This window comes from Acanthopagrus latus, chromosome 2, assembly GCF_904848185.1.
Source record: "Acanthopagrus latus isolate v.2019 chromosome 2, fAcaLat1.1, whole genome shotgun sequence".
NCBI lineage: Eukaryota > Metazoa > Chordata > Actinopteri > Spariformes > Sparidae > Acanthopagrus > Acanthopagrus latus.
In genome coordinates this window covers 19,422,431-19,439,577 of record NC_051040.1, presented here as the reverse complement: position 1 = coordinate 19,439,577, position 17,147 = coordinate 19,422,431, and the positions used below count along the sequence as shown (strand labels likewise).

Here is a 17,147-nt window from a genome sequence, read left to right as displayed (position 1 = left end):
GTGATTTAATGAACAGACGATGTAGGACAGGCTCAGCTTTGGCGGACACATCTCAAAGGATGTTGTCTGGGCCTTGTGCCTGGTTTGGCTTGCATCTACTGAGATTTCTTTGCGGAAAAAAAAAAGCTGTGAAGTGTTTCATTAGGGTGAATGACCTGTTATATGAAACTGGAAGAAGATGTTCAGGAACTGCTAATGGCTTAGTGTTAGGGTTAGCTGCAGCCCTGATTGTTGGTTTGTAGTCAAATGTACCAGGCACAAAAGTGGTGCTTGTGCAGTATACTGCCGTTTCAAGTGCCTTACAACATCATCTACGAAAGAAAGCAAACTAAAAAAGAGTAAATCCAGTACGTTATCTTCAATTAAATCAACCAGTTCAAAGGATGTATGCATTTATTCCCACACACAAAATCAGAAAAGGGGAAGAGAGATCAATCATGGGTCATTTGATAGAAGACTGGTGGATCACGTCTTACTAATGCATCAGCCTGCCAGATCGGAGGCAAAGCCAGAGAGCATGAAATGGGAGACACGCGAAAGCAGACACGGGAGTAAACGATGAGTTATATCAGTGGTCTGTGGTGTGGGGTGAAAGGCACCCAGCCCGTATCCGACTCAGAGACCCTCTTGAGTAAGGCTGACTCAGCCTTTTTACCGTTCATGTGCGTGCATGTGGCAGCAGTTATCAGCCATCCCACCCCTCCCCACTTCACTCTATCCCCTCCTTCTCTCTCTCACTCTCCCGTCACCTCTACCTCTGCAGTACCTCTCCTGCTCATTCCTCCCTGCGCCGGCCGGGGAGACACGCGCTTTCCTTGCTCCTCTCGCCTCGGCTGCTGGCTCCGCTCCAGCATCCCTCCGTGCCTCTTGCGTACTCTCCTCCTCCCCCATCCATCCATCCACCCACCCGCCCACCCCCGCTAGCCTATGTCTCCCCCAGTGGGGCTCGTTGGCCAGCCTGATTCCCCGGCCGTTGCTGCTGCTGCTGCTGGAGCAGTGGAGCTGTCTGCTACGACGCTGCCGCTCTGCCTCACTGCACCTCTCCGCCTCCTGCCTCGCACTCTCCTTTGCTGGATAATCGTCACCTAGTCTTACAAGAGAAGGCGACAGAGGACAGCAAGGAGGGAGCCAGAAAGAGAGAGAGAGAGAGAGAGAGAAAGAAAGAGTGAGAGGGAGAGAGCTCTTCATTCAGCTGCTGCATTTTTCAGTTGATCTTACCCCGTTGCTCTCCTGTGCTGCCAGAGCGCAGCGCAGAGAAGGACTGGTCGGGGGTGGGGGGGGGGTGGGGGGAGAGAGAGAGCTCCCTGAAGGAATTTTATCCTCCGCTCTTTGCGCTTCCACCCTCTGTTCATTCCTGGGACAGAGTGCAGAGGAGCAGAGAAGAGAAGAGGGAGGGACTGGGAGCAGGACTTGAGACTCAGCTGCACAGCTCAGTGTCCCGCCTTGCTCAAGAGACACACAAGACAAACACACACACACACATTTGCATAGCTTGGAGTGACCAGACCGGGTGCAGAAGACAGACAGACAGACAGACAGACTTGGTGTCATGGCGTCAGTGGACAGCTCCGGTTCGAGTGTTTCTGGTCGGCTAAGATCAGGGGATCTACTTCATGCTGGTCTGGCAGTTGCACTGCTGCTGGGTGAGTTATCCTACTCTCTATGCCTTCAGCTGCCCTGTCATCCCTCACTCCTCCACTATATTTCTACATTTCACCAGAATGCTGTACTTCTGTCCTCCGCTTACACGCCAGCTTGTGATTGGGTGAACCCTTCTTCTTTTTCTATACATTTAAACTTGTTTCCATGCCATCAAAACCTTCCCTCTCTCACTTGCTTTTTTTTTTTTTCCTTTTTTTTAGTCCCATTATTTCAGTTTTTCAGCGTCCCTCTGAACGGGTGGTTCACAGCTGTCACTCTAAATCCATACCTTTTTAAAAACATTTTTTTTTTACTAATAGTCCACACCAACATCTGCTGTTCTGTTTGCACCGCTTCAGCTCCCCTGTCTCATGAGTCTCTTTCCGCACCTGAGGGCTAAAATTTACAGTGATGTCACAGGTGATTGTTTACTTGTTGCTGTACTGAGGGCATCAAGGTCAATAACACCCAACCCTCGCTGATCCCAACTTGGGCATGTTAAATATCAGGCTGGATGACTGATGGGCTGAATGAGGACTTAAAACGGTGGGATTTCCAAGGGAAAATGGGGCAAATGTGGGGAAACTTATGGATCTCTGAGCATATAAAGATAATAGTGACAGTTCATATCCATATGTTCATATCCATATGTATGTGTGTGTGTGGGTGTGTGTGTGGGTGTGTGTGTGCTGGTAGTATTACTGGTAGTGACGTAGTGATGCAGTGGTGATCTGAGCTTTTGCTCAAACACTCCCTGATTTTGTTGTAGCACCCAATAGTGCCCCCACATCCCAACATTTCCTCCTAGTTTGTCGTTATTTGAAACTCAACACAGTTGAGCTATAGGGCACAAAAACAAGATGGAGGAGTTTATGTGGGGGAATTCATTTCACTGTCATCTGTGGGTGAACTTTATCAACTTATGATAAGTCATATCATGTTGGTAATCAAGTCCATTCTTCACCCCCAAATCTTTGACATAAATATGTTGTTTACACTCTTTAATTGTCTACTCTCACATTCATTATGTCTTTCTGTTACCTGGGAGTTTTTCCAGGTAAATGGTCCACAAATATTATTGCTGTGACTGGTAAAATTCACACTGTTTATGTTGTCCAACTGAGGCATTGGGGCAAATGTTATGCCCCACAAATCATGACCTTGGCTGCATACAACTCATTTGTGTTCCACTTTGGTTGGGATAATGCCCACATAGCAGATGACTGATCCTCTTCAGAGGGGAATATTCCCTCATTTCTGGCATTTTTTACTTCACAATGGTCCCAGCAGGACCAATCTGACCTCAGCTTAGCACACACTAAATGCTCGTAGATACTGCTGTCACCATGACATGGGAAAGGGGCAAGATTTATTAAGATTAAACATTAATGATTGACATGTAAGCTCACAACAAAATAATAGTTCAAGAACCAGGACAAAATTACAGGCTTGCAGTCACACAGATACAGTTGTTGAAAAAAGAGACAAACTGAACAACATCTTGTCATTTATGTGGCATTTTACCTGCTACATTTTGACACTAGTCCATGACACCAAAATGTTAGTAGCACTTGTTCTAAAATGTCAGGTAACGAACACGCTTTTTTCAATGTGGATATATCACCTTATTTTATATACATATTTGTATGTGGATATATAGTTGTTTCAGTCAGCCAAAGTGAGGGATCGGCTGTCATGCACAATTTCAGACTATGCTTACCTTATAAGCATTGGAAAATGTCCATAAACTAGAATCATTAATGGTAATGGCCATGCTTGTCATTCTACACCGTAATATAAACCACAACGTCTGTTCCTGTCAGACTTACCCAGACTTGTTTGAGAAAAGTTTGTATGTGATCTATTAAAGAACACATATCTAAGAAACTCAGTAACCCTGCTTCATCAAATCAAAAGCCACAAATTTTACCACCATAATGTCTTGAACATTACGTTGGCTTCGGTTATATGGGTTACTATAGTGTAGAGTTGGATACCAGTCTGTGTCATTATTTGTGTTGCTTCACCCTTGGGATATTTAGTGTTGTAATTAGTAGGTCACCTATTTCATTTTGTTCTTCAATTTCTTCAAGGTATAGTGAATTCTGCTGCGTCTGACAGAAGATGAGACAATCTTGTTTTAAACGTAGTTTTGTCACCCACAAGTTAAATGATGTCCCCACCCGGTGTAGTAATGTGGACTTTTGTGCCTCACAGGCCACCTGAAAGTTAATGTGTTGACAGTGTTTTACAGGATACCTACTCCCAGGATCCCTCTTCTCATATGTGGCAGTGCTGTCCATTGTCCATTCTCCATTCTCCAATATTACAACACTTAAGATTGTTTTCTATCTCAGACAACATGTGGTTATATCGTTATTTCAATATGCACATATACGCAACTTTCATGCCTGCATAAAAACACACAGCTGCGTCACTTCTTTATTTCCTAACTGGCTAATCTTTGTCAAAACACAACCGACCCTTTCAAAAAAGGAAATAAAGCCATGAAAAACACAAATGAAACAAAAAGCCCTAACCACAAACACGCCAGCGCTTAAGAAAGGGAAAATAGATGAGTACCTGAGGATAGGAAGTCCTGTCTCCCTACTTCACTGAGCATATACTGTACATCATTTTATGAAAATCAGAGATTTGATATGTTGAACACAACAGCAATTTGCTATCAGGGTGTACAATCCAAAAACAAAATGTATGTCCTTTGGATTGAAATATAGTGCTGATTATTCACATGTAGAGTTACCACTCATTACAGCAGGACCACAAACAAGACTACTTCATGGATCAAATATGCTGCTCAGAAAAACAAAGAAATGTAATCCAAAGAATAGTAGAGAGATATGCAGACACAGAAAAACTTTTGATTAAACCTCGGAATGGTTTGTGCGGATGCATCATGTTTTGGTTTAAAAAACCTGTTTCGGAGACCACAAAAACAGGTGGAGATGTCTCCAGCTGTCCTTGAAAATATCCATAAATGTGACATGAACTCCAGCCATCCATTTAGTGGCCTTGTTGGCTGTAATAATTTGCCACAAACCCTCCCCTCCCTTTCCTGCTGTGGCAGGTGGCTATTAAGCACATAACGTCAATGTGATACACCACTTTTGGTACACATGTCAACCTTGGACATCACTGTTGTTTGCAGAGATGTGGACTGCTAATATATCCTGGCGACTGGGTGGCGAGCACTTAAGAAAGGTCTAGCTGCAACCATTATCAGTCTGTTACTGGGGGAAAAAGACGCTCTGGCTAGTTTGTATTTCATTTAAACAATCACAGTCATCTTGGGTGGCGCGGAGTCCATGATAAAGCATCGGTGTCCCTGTGTTGTGGTGAAGTTGTTTTGGTGGAACATTTTATACGTGAGTCAGACTAACCCCGCATTAAACCACTTTTATAAGATCTACGGCATATGTTAACATAAGGGATCATGTAACACGTCTTCGTAAGGCGTTTCAATTCAAGGTAGCCCAGGTTATAACAGAGCAATCACCAGTAAAATATCATTAGTAGACGTCATTTAAATGTGATAATTACACCACATGTTGTCACTTGTCTGCGTATCGCGTTACATAATTGTGTATCCATATGTGTACATGCAGCAGAGTAAACATGTCCCCCACCTCAGCCGCCGCTGATAGAGTTACTTAGCTGCTGTTGTAATTCTCTGCCCTGCTGTCAGTCATTCACCTTGGAGAGGACGACATCTCACTCCCCTCACCTCTTCCCCTCCATCCCTTGTGACCCCTTCAATCACTTTCAGCACACTTTACCTCTTTCATTACTCCTGCTGCCCCCATTCATCTCTCTCTTCCCTACCCAGTCCCTCCCTTCTCTCACCCCTCTCTCCCTCCTCCTCCTCTTCCTCTTCTCTTTCTTTCTCGTAGAGGTAACAGTGTCCTCGGTCAGTTCTCTATGGGTTCACTCGGAAATACATTAACCCTTCAGTCTCTGGCCTACTTAGAAATAAAGAAATAAAAAACTCTCACCTTGACAGTCAACCAAGGACACACACGGTTAGTTGCTTTTCCTCCCATCAGTGGTTCAGATATTGATGTTTCCCAAATGGAACAAAGGGATATTTGATAGTGTAGCTAAAAATATCATACATTCCAGCCTATTACTCATGTACACACATACATGACTACTAGCATAGTGAATTACTATGATATGCAAGTCTGTGGGTGTTGTCAGGACAAACTGTAAAGACAGAGGAAGAGTAGAGAAGAGGAAGGGGGTGGAGAGAAAAAAGATAGTAGAGAGCAGAGGTGTAAAATGAGGGAGGTGTGGAATCTATTTCCAGGCACAAAAAGGGGAACACTTCTGTCAGATATGTCAAACATCATCATGCTGTCAGTGTGGACTGACATGATGCATATGCCGTGCAGAGGGCTGGTTCTCTAATGTTTTGTTTTCCATTATTATTCCCGCTTGGTCACAAACCTTGCTTAATGACATTGTACCAGCATTTGTTGATAGAAGGCATGATATTATTTATTAATGAACTTAACGGTTTAAAAAGCACTTAGTCAGCAACAGGAATCATTTTAAACCTGACAGGTGCCATTGATTCCATCGCCAAAATAACTAAACATACACAGGCCAGCTCCTCACAGCTCTCCTTTTCTTATTTAGTTATAGGGTCCCAGAGGAATAAGTTCTGAGATCAAGTGAGACAGAAGGATTGAGAAAGAAAAAAAAGGTGGAGTGAGAGACAAACAACGTGCCCGATTCTGTAAAAAAAAAAAAAGAAAGAAAGAATAGTAAGAGCCCATTAAAAGAGAGTCAAACCAGAAACAGACAAGAACAAGGAGAACCCAAATGGTCCAAGTCGCTGCTGCAAGCAGAAGAGACGAGTCAAGATGACTACAGACGAGAGGTAAAAATATATCGGATGTTAGAAGACAAGAGGAAAGGGCCGAGACAGAGAAGACAAAAGAGCAAATTCCAAAAAAGAAGAATAACCAAAGCACACACACTGAAATAATGCTGTACGTTTAATGCAACATATAGAGATTGAACTCTTTACTGCCACATCAACTTGACAGCCTCTTATCAACAGAGTATGAGGAGACAGCAGGGCTGACATTATGTCACAAAAACGCCTCTGTACTTCAGATATTCACTGAAGTTAGCATGCTAACCAGCTAACTGCGGTCCGTCCTGTCTCATATTTTCAGATTGTTCATCAAGAGGCGATAATCTGATAGCCCTCCAACTGTCTGAATTCAAGTTTCTCTATTTTAACGAACTGAGACGAGTTTAATGCCATCATAAAACACACCTCCTTCAAACTCAACATAAACAAGTTAACACCCAGTAAACAGTCTCAATATGTCTTTCCATAATCACCTCTGGTTTGGTTTAAATGAATACTCAACTGACACAATAAGATGCGAGAATATTTCAGCTCTCCACGTCTTTTCTGACCGCTTCGGGTGGCCAACTTTCTTTCTCTCCTGTCACGCTGCATGCCTTTCCTGCTGTGTCTTTGCATCCTTGGTCAGAGCCGGTGTAAATCACCTCTGTACTGTCTCCACTGTCTTCAATCTAGCATCTGTCAGTCTCAGAGGCTGTGTTCACTGGCCGACTGAGCCCAGTTTGATTGCAGTAACTACCGCAGTCATCTGAGGTTGCTCTGCAAGATGACTGCCATCAGCTGAAAGGGAAATTTAGCGTCATGGCTAACTGAGCTGCTTGCTAATGGCAGCTAGTTGCTGCAGCCAGAGATGGCTACAGCAGAGGATGGTGTGCACCAGTTAGCAGTTATGCTTGACCCTATAGTCTTGGAGCTACCTGTAAAGTTAGTTTTTCTGTTGAACATTGATACTTGATAGAGCTGACACACAGCAGACTTAATTGCTTTGATTGCTGTTGCCATGATGATTACAAAAAACAAAAGTACTGAATTAGTGAGAGGTAATAAGTTGGATTTGTGTGTGTGTGTTTGACACACACTTGTTTTTGTCGTAATCTGAGAGAAGCCTGAAAATCACAGTTCAGCACTAGTGGGCTTAAGCGATATATTGAAAACACAAGACGAGGAAGAAGGGAAAAACACTAATGAAAAATCTGGTTGCTGTGATGTGGTCACACTGTATTTATCATCCTCGCCCAATGACTGATCAAGACTTTTATGTCGATTGAACAGCACACAAAGCTTCTACACTGCAGTAAATTGGGACTGGGTCATTTTGAACTCTCAGTTTGTCCGATTTTTGCTCTGGCACATATGGCATATGGTTTAAAAAACATTACAAGAGATATGTGATGCTAGCATGTTTTACATGGCATTTTTTTAGATGACAAAATATGTCTTTTTCATTGATACATTTATAGTAAATCTTTTCTTTTTTCCCACACTGTTAGTCACTATCGTCACTTAAATCTGCATACCAGTAACAAAACTTCAGACTTTGACATTCAATTAAATACCATGCATAAAGAATGTCAGGTGATTCACTATAAAAACTGAGAAAGTCCAAGTAGAGGTTGGCGTTGATGTATTGTACTTTGACTTTGGCTTATGTTTTGTATATAGTTTGAAATTGTAAAGTTGTGTAGTTTGCATGCAGATAGATGAGGCTGGAATGGTTATGACACTGTAATTTCCTTAAATTGTTCTTATTATTTTTATATCCACAGAAGCTGCATTTTAGATTGCCAATGTAGATTCTCAGTGCCAAAAAATAACAAAACAGAGCAAACCTTAAAATACCACCCTCAAAGTGAGTGGCCCGAACTGATTACAGTGTGTCCAGATCATTCAACACCCAATGTGCAAAACAGCGATTTTATCCAAAATGACCAGAGGGACCCCAGTATTTTAGTGTGTTATTAATACGGATGTCCTCACAGAGCTCAAAGCAGGCAGTGTGAAATTCTGAAATAGATATTAAGTCCAACTCTGTTTGCACCATGTCCAAGTGCAATGTGATCCTGAGCATGTCAGTGTGGAGAGGAGCAGTTATAAATAGTCCCCAAGTGTATGAGAGACACCAGAGCAACAATCTGAGAATTACACCAGCTGTCCAACGTAACCCAACGTGACATAACCAGCATAACCCACCCGGCAAGACCCAATACCAATGTGAGATGAGCTTTCTCTTTTGGAGATGGAAAAAAAGTTAGCACATGTTTTCAGCAGCCGCAACAATGTCACAGGACACCGGTTATATTGTGTAATAGACTGAATCGATTTTTATGTATTTATTTGGAACCTTTCGCGTCCGTTGGATTGGTCCCACGGCATGTCGATCATTTCCAGTTAGTTAGAGGTCGGCCAACAATGGATTTTTAAAGGCCATTATCATAACACTGGTTTTGGAGCAGGAAAACCTTGTTGGATGAGCAGCAGTTATCTTCAGCCTGATCCATTAATAATTCTATATTATAACCAATAACCTTGTCATGCATGCATCAATTTACGAACAAAGCTTGCCTACACAAAGTCAACTTTCAGTTGAATATAAATCATCTCACAGACACAATAACTTTACCCTGAATTTGTGTATGGAGATTACCATGCAAAATGATAATGTACTGTATGTCCCCACATGACAGGTGGAAGCCAATGAATCTGCCAAACTCTTTAATAGGTCAACCACGACTGTCTGTTACTCATCAGTCTTTCAAAAAGTCTGGTCACCTTTCTCGATGTGCCTTCAGGAGCAGTAAATTCACTTGGTTGCACTTCCTGATGTTTATTAAATTTTTCCCCCAATAAAGGGTTTTGAGGAGCTTTTTCTTAAGGATAAAGGTCATCGTTTGTTGAGAGTCCCTTTAAACAAATTGTGAATTGATTTGGGCTATATAGTCAAACTTGACTTAAATTGTTCCTTACTTGGGTGTAAAGGGTAAGTTTACCAATTTACACATCAAAGTATGTGTACAGGTCTTGGTACTACTGCATATGTGAAAAAGAACTGTAATGGCTCCAGAGGAAGCTGTGTCCAAGTTGCATTGTGGGTAATGTAGGTGGAAATGCAAATAATAAAAAAGGTGATGTCCCTGGTTCTGCTTTGATCATTTGTTTTTAAACTGCCCATCATGACTCCAATGGCATTATAGAAGCGAAATGCTTGACCATCTAAATGTTTTGCAGAACATTCTCCTGTATAACCCACAATGCAGTTTAGCCACAGATCGACATCACTGGAGGCAGTTTATCAGATTGAGTCAAGCTTCTTCTGAAGCCACAACAGCTTTGATACTACTTTGTTTTGCTATTGCAGTAGTGCTCCCCTGCAAACACTCTTTAATGTGTAAAATTGGTGGTATGACCTCTTTAATATGGATAAAGTTTCTAAGACTCATAAGATCATATTTTAAAAGTGGATATACTGTCTACATAATATGCCGCAAACAGTATATTGGGGTAAAAAGTACGTGTGTGCACATTGTAAGCTGTAGACACACTGACCATCAGAAGACAAATACCCATTCAGCCCATGGGGTTACATTCTTCAGATCCCCCCAAAATCCAGTTACAGTTTGTTCTCAACATGATCTTTGGATGTCCCCTCTGCTTGGCCCCTCTCTACAATCGCTGGAACTGTGTAATCACAATGGGACTGTACAGACAGACTTAAGGAGGGGGAGGATTTCCTGGAAAAGGGGAATAACATATTGCGCCACTTTTTATTTTTCACAGTGCTTCAATATCACATAAACAGAACTGATGCTCTATCCAGGCCAGAACAGAAAACTTGACCAGTGCCTCACAGCAGGCAAACGACCTCTTTTGCTGGATCAAGTGGAGATTTGTAAAAAGCAACAGCAGCCGGCTCTCAGTTTACACCATCAAATGTTTTATGAAGTCACCAGACACTTACTTAGTTTTGTCTTGACAAAGGCACCTTTTTCATTTCACGATTAACTGTGCAACAGCTTCTAGTTGTGTCTGTATACTTATGTTATATACATACATATGAAACATGTTGGTAGAATTTATATAACCGCAACTTCAATAAAGCATTTTTAGTGAGTTGAGTTGGAGGCCATCCCTCAACATTGCAGCATTGAATATGGAAACATCATCTTAGATAAATTGAGTTTGATGCTCAAAACATTCAATCACTTAAAAGATCATGGGAAACAGCTCCTCAAAACTGAAACAAAAACATAATCTCTCATTCATACCATTAAAAAATAAAAGTGGAGTTGTGGAGGACAGGAATTTCACAAGCTCTGCTTACAATATATAAGCTACTTAACTTAGTAATGCCATTATGTGAAAAAGAACTGTAATGGCTCCAGAGGAAGCTGTGTCCAAGTTGCATTGTGGGTAATGTAGGTGGAAATGCAAATAATAAAAAAGGTGATGTCCCTGGTTCTGCTTTGATCATTTGTTTTTAAACTGCCCATCATGACTCCAATGGCATTATAGAAGCGAAATGCTTGACCATCTAAATGTTTTGCAGAACATTCTCCTGTATAACCCACAATGCAGTTTAGCCACAGATCGACATCACTGGAGGCAGTTTATCAGATTGAGTCAAGCTTCTTCTGAAGCCACAACACTTTGTTTTGCTATTGCAGTAGTGCTCCCCTGCAAACACTCTTTAATGTGTAAAATTGGTGGAGTTGCCCTGTAAAGACTGCAGGACCATGGAAATTCTTTATTTGAGTCGTCAAATTAAAACCAGTATGACCTCTTTAATATGGATAAAGTTTCTAAGACTCATAAGATCATATTTTAAAAGTGGATATACTGTCTACATAATATGCCGCAAACAGTATATTAGGGTAAAAAGTACGTGTGTGCACATTGTAAGCTGTAGACACACTGACCATCAGAAGACAAATACCCATTCAGCCCATGGGGTTACATTCTTCAGATCCCCCCAAAATCCAGTTACAGTTTGTTCTCAACATGATCTTTGGATGTCCCCTCTGCTTGGCCCCTCTCTACAATCGCTGGAACTGTGTAATCACAATGGGACTGTACAGACCGACTTAAGGAGGGGGAGGATTTCCTGGAAAAGGGGAATAACATATTGCGTCGCTTTTTATTTTTCACAGTGCTTCAATATCACATAAACAGAACTGATGCTCTATCCAGGCCAGAACAGAAAACTTGACCAGTGCCTCACAGCAGGCAAACGACCTCTTTTGCTGGATCAAGTGGAGATTTGTAAAAAGCAACAGCAGCCGGCTCTCAGTTTACACCATCAAATGTTTTATGAAGTCACCAGACACTTACTTAGTTTTGTCTTGACAAAGGCACCTTTTTCATTTCACGATTAACTGTGCAACAGCTTCTAGTTGTGTCTGTATACTTATGTTATATACATACATATGAAACATGTTGGTAGAATTTATATAACCGCAACTTCAATAAAGCATTTTTAGTGAGTTGAGTTGGAGGCCATCTCTCAACATTGCAGCATTGAATATGGAAACATCATCTTAGATAAATTGAGTTTGATGCTCAAAAAATTCAATCACTTAAAAGATCATGGGAAACAGCTCCTCAAAACTGAAACAAAAACATAATCTCTCATTCATACCATTAAAAAATAAAAGTGGAGTTGTGGAGGACAGGAATTTCACAAGCTCTGCTTACAATATATAAGCTACTTAACTTAGTAATGCCATTACTCATCAGCTGCACTCATCTTTTACTGTAATCCCAGGCCATCATGCCAGCACACAAACATTACTTTATCCCTTGTCATTTTTGCCCTAAAGTGGATTTAAAAAGCAATGTAACCTGAACTATAATTGACCTGACAGGGATCAACACTAACTTTTAAAAGTGGTGGCCAAGCTCTTTTTTTTTTCCTGTCTCGTCTTTCTGTGCATGTTGCACAGCCATATAGAGTTCTGTTCTCCAGCCTTGCCCAGACAGCCTTGCCACTCCATCTGATTCCTCCGATCCCAATGAATCATTGTCCCTGTCCTCCAGGTAACCAGGGATAGAAAACAGCAACAACTACTGCTGAGCCCTGCCCATCGACTTCTAACTAGAATGTATGTTTTTGTATCTCATTGTATCTCACTGTATGTATCTCATTTTCTCTTACCACTATGCTTTCTCCCTTGCTTCAGGTGTATGGAGTGTTGGCGGACTGGAGGTCTCTACAGGTAAAGTGTCAACAATTGAAGCAATGAATGGCTCCACAGTCCTGCTGCCCTGCACCTACTCCTCCTGCATCGGCATCAGAAACCTCTACTTCAACTGGCACTATAACGACAATGGAACAATGCTCAAAGTACAGTGTGCACACACAAACACACATACACATATACAGGCAAGCATGGGAAACATAGACACACTGTACACCTGACTTTGAATCTCTTTTTATTTCTTCTTATTCTTATGTGTGTGTGTGTGTGTGTGTGTGTGTGTGTGTAGCTTTGTGATGCGGTGATTCCCTCTGAGGGCGTGGAGCCTAGGGTCCAGGTGTACCACGAGCGTGTGGACTTTGTCGGCTCCTCCAAGAGCAACAACATCTCCATCCTGCTGTGGAACATCACCTTTGAAGACGAGGGACAGTACATCTGTTTCGCCAGGAACCCGAAAGAGAAGAACCGCAACCACAGTGCTACTTTCACTCTGCTAGTGGTGGACCAAAGTATGTGACACACACACACGCTTATGTTGAGCTGGAACACAAAAAAAAATCCTAACTTTACCGTGTACCTGCTATTGACCAGCTTGTACCCTCAGCCAATTAAAAAAAATGAATCTCACTGCTGGTGTCTCATCTCCCTCTCCCTCTGCATGGTTTCCATCATCCTCCCTCACAATGTCTTCCTCTCTCTCCCTCTTTTCAGTGAAGGAGATTGACAACACGTTGACAACAATCATTGTCTCAGTGGTGGGTGGAGTCATTGGCTTAGTTATCTTTGTCATGGTGATAAAGGCCTTGGTTGTTCACTTCCTGCTGAAGGATGATGAGAAGAAGTAAGTAGATCCCTGAAATGCTTATAAGACATGACATTGAGGGCAATTCAACAGAAATACACATAAAGTTCATTTATAGACTCTCGAACGTGTTACTTGCTACCTGGATGTGGTATAGCTCCATTACTTTTTCACCAGACTAGACTATCCATTGTGATGGCGATAAGATTGTTAACACACAACAGTGCTACAGAGCATTACCCAGAAAATGACGGAAACAGCCCCCGCAGTACATCAGTTTCCGTTATTCAACCTCAGACTTTTGTCACCTTCTGTCACCATGTTACTTGCATATACTTTTTTTGGGGCCATAAACATATGCATTTTCCGGGGACGCTGTGCATTGAGCTGTTTTTTAGGATAATGTGAAAGTAAACTCAGACATGCATCATCAAGCCGGGTAATTGTTTTTTTGTTTTTTTTTGTATACTGGGAAATTTTAAAGCGTGAGGTTAGAGAGAGCATATCACCTGACCTTCAGTACTGGTACCACAGGTGACGTGATCTAAACGTCATGATTTGATTCTGCTGGAAGTGACAGTGGTTGCTCAGTATGACTGTACCTGATAAGAAACAGGGCTTATTTCATATTGCGGTGCAAAATTAATCAAAGCAAGAAACAATAAACAAAAATACTTAGTTAGGTTTAGGAAAAGAAGGGTTAAAATATGCCCTTTCAAAATGTTTACCCAATTTCTGAAAGGGTAATATTCTTCCAGTCCATTTCTCTAGTCACAAAGCTGTGACATCAGAAAAAAAAAAGAAAAAAAAATCATTGGTCGGTGGGAATGATGGTCCTGGAGCTTTATTTATTATGACATTGTAGGAATGATAATCAACATGACAACATCAGATCATACAGACAGCAACACAGAAAGCTTCCCGTCTGACAGAAAACGAAAAACAAATGGCACAATTCTTTGTCTTTTCACATTAATCGCAATTGTTGTGTCAGTAGTGAGTTGCAAGGCAGACATCTATTTATGAAATATGATACTAAGTATAAACACAGAGAGTGGCAAGAGGCATCAAGTTATCAAGTTGTTTTTCTAATGACTTCTTCTGACCTTTTAATTAACTTTGATATGTGTCTAAAGTAAATTCTGTATTACATATTTCCAAGTTGTGTACATAATTATTATTTCGGGCTGTGAGAGTTGGGCTATACAGAATCCCTACAGTATACATTTATATAGCCATTATCACTCCCATGTGCCTCCCTCCATGAGTCTACATCTTCACCTTTGTTTTTTTTCCCTGTCTCCTGCAGTAAAGAGTGCCTGGTGAGCTCCTCAGGGAACGACAACACAGAAAATGGACTTTCAGGAGCCAAAGCCGACAACAAAGGGACACCAAAGGCATGAGCAAAATTGAAAAAAAAAAAGTATGTCTGTATGTTTGTATATATGTTAGACAAATGTACACGCTGAGAGGAAATGCTGTTATCAATGGACTGTTTTACCTTACTAGTGGCTAACTAATACAACATGTAAATGTCTATTTTAAATCATGCTTGAGATTTTGGAGGTGTGGCGCGCACAGGCCTGGATCACTCTCTCACCCACCACGGGAGCCCGTTTGTAACGCAGCGTACGGCCTCTGTTGTCGAAGTCTGCTCCACATCTTACTGGACCCGAACACTGTCTCTACAGTAGAGCCTCGAGTAAACTGTCTCCGCCAACAATTATACGTACTTGTGGGTTACATACCCTTGTTGACATTCTCCTCTTTAGGTTACATCTTCAAAGAAATTACGTCTTTTTTTTTTTTTTTTTACCCTCTATGACCATGTGCTAATACAACTATGGATAACTATTTTGATCACTTTGCACAAAGCGGATCGAAGTTTGAAGTTCTTTATTCATAGACCAAGTTTATAATATTCAACTGCCAGAATACAGTCTTGGTCTACAGTCTGAGTTGACAAGCTACAGGTACATTTGATTCCTCGCTTTTGGATTCCATGGGGCTCTAATGTAATCCACAACTCTGAGTCAAACTTGGACCCAAACAAACCCGTTGGGAACACACTCTTTGATACCACAATCTCTGAACTGCCATATGAACTGAAGAACAGCACAAAACTGCTGAGATGCTTCTCTCTAATGTCTCACCTGACATTTCACCACCCGTAAACACAAACCAGAGGACCATTCAACAAGAGTTTTGTTTACAAATGAAGGCCAACATTGTTCAGTCATGGTCTACTAAAACTCATCCTAATTAAATCCTGAAATTACACATTTTTAAATGCTTTGCTTGTAAAATGTCATTTTGACATTGAACGGATCAGGTTTTAGTACTGATTGAACACGTTTAAATACTGCATACTCGTTTTGTGAGTATCTGGCAAACCATATGTTGGTTTGCATGAGGTCTTTCAGTCCTGATCTAACCATCAACCTTAACTACTGCCAGCCTGAACCTCAACTTAAATGTTTACTGTTGGGTCCAGGTTTGACTGCACTGCTGGGGTGTTTTGCTTCATTAACGATTATGGCAGATTTTGGTCGACTACCAGCTGGCTGAGGCTGACAACTGGGCCTCCTTGGGTGACTGAGGGATCCAGTTCTGCACAGGTTTTATTATTTTGCTTTAGATGAAACACAGGTGCCTGTTCTGCTTCTGCTCCCTCTGTTGGTGGGAGGATAAAAACACAAAAATGAAATAAAAAAAAATAAAAAAAAAATGAAAAAAATAACCAACCCTAACCCTCATCAAAGACAATCCCCAGACTACCCGGCTCCCCATAGAAAGGAATGAACTTAATCATGCTGCTTCTAACAAATAACCAATGCATTTTTAGCATGTGCGCATTTTATATAACTTCATATAAGTATATGTTGTCTAGCACCACAGTACAGGAACATGTCTGTGTGTCTCTGTATGGTCCCATTTAACCCTTCACATCGACTTCAATGGACTTAAACTCTATCAGTGCTTGATAAGGACCTCCCAACACGGCTACAACTTTTGCTTTTACCTCCTTAACCCGGTCGGGTTGATTGAAAAGGTGACCCTTCGAGTAATAGCCTGCAGGTATTTTATGAGCAAGAAAGGGTGGAAGACATTTTGGATTCATTCAAAAGCATTTCAGTACCTCAAAATTTACAACTTGGCTAGTAGAAGTTTAAGAAGCTGGCATTTCAATCAGTGGCACATCAGCAAGATATACTGGAAGTGGAAAGAGCAACACGCTGCTTGCAAATCTCCGGATACCAATTAACTTCCACATTTCCACAATTGTTTGCAGGCTCTAACTGGATCACCATGAGAAAACACTTTCACAGAAATGTATCTACGTGTTGTGATAGCCCAAAATGTGTCTATGTGTTGTGATAGCCCAAATAGGTCCATTGATACCGACTCAGTAATGCAGGAAGCACAGCTCTGGGACAGATCACTGCAAAAAGAATGTAAAGACTCCTGTCAGGGAATAGATGTAAAATACAAATATAGTCTAGAAAGTTTATTTTAATTCATTAGAAACATGATATTCAATATGCCAATGCTATTATCAAGTGAATGTGTTAATGCCCCAATAGGCAAGCAGTTCAGTTTGCTTTGCCAA

The 17,147-nt window shown here is 41.4% G+C and overlaps 1 protein-coding gene across 1 annotated transcript; it reads left to right on the top strand.

The window, feature by feature from the left end:
- The first annotated feature begins 877 nt into the window (after positions 1–877).
- scn4ba (sodium channel, voltage-gated, type IV, beta a) lies at positions 878–16,336 on the top strand. The gene is made up of 5 exons (XM_037087263.1): positions 878–1,643; positions 12,718–12,881; positions 13,025–13,244; positions 13,447–13,576; positions 14,847–16,336. Exons 1-5 carry the CDS (start codon positions 1,550–1,552, stop codon positions 14,938–14,940), a joined length of 702 nt encoding a protein of 233 aa, XP_036943158.1. The 5' UTR covers positions 878–1,549; the 3' UTR covers positions 14,941–16,336.
- Positions 16,337–17,147: the final 811 nt, after the last annotated feature.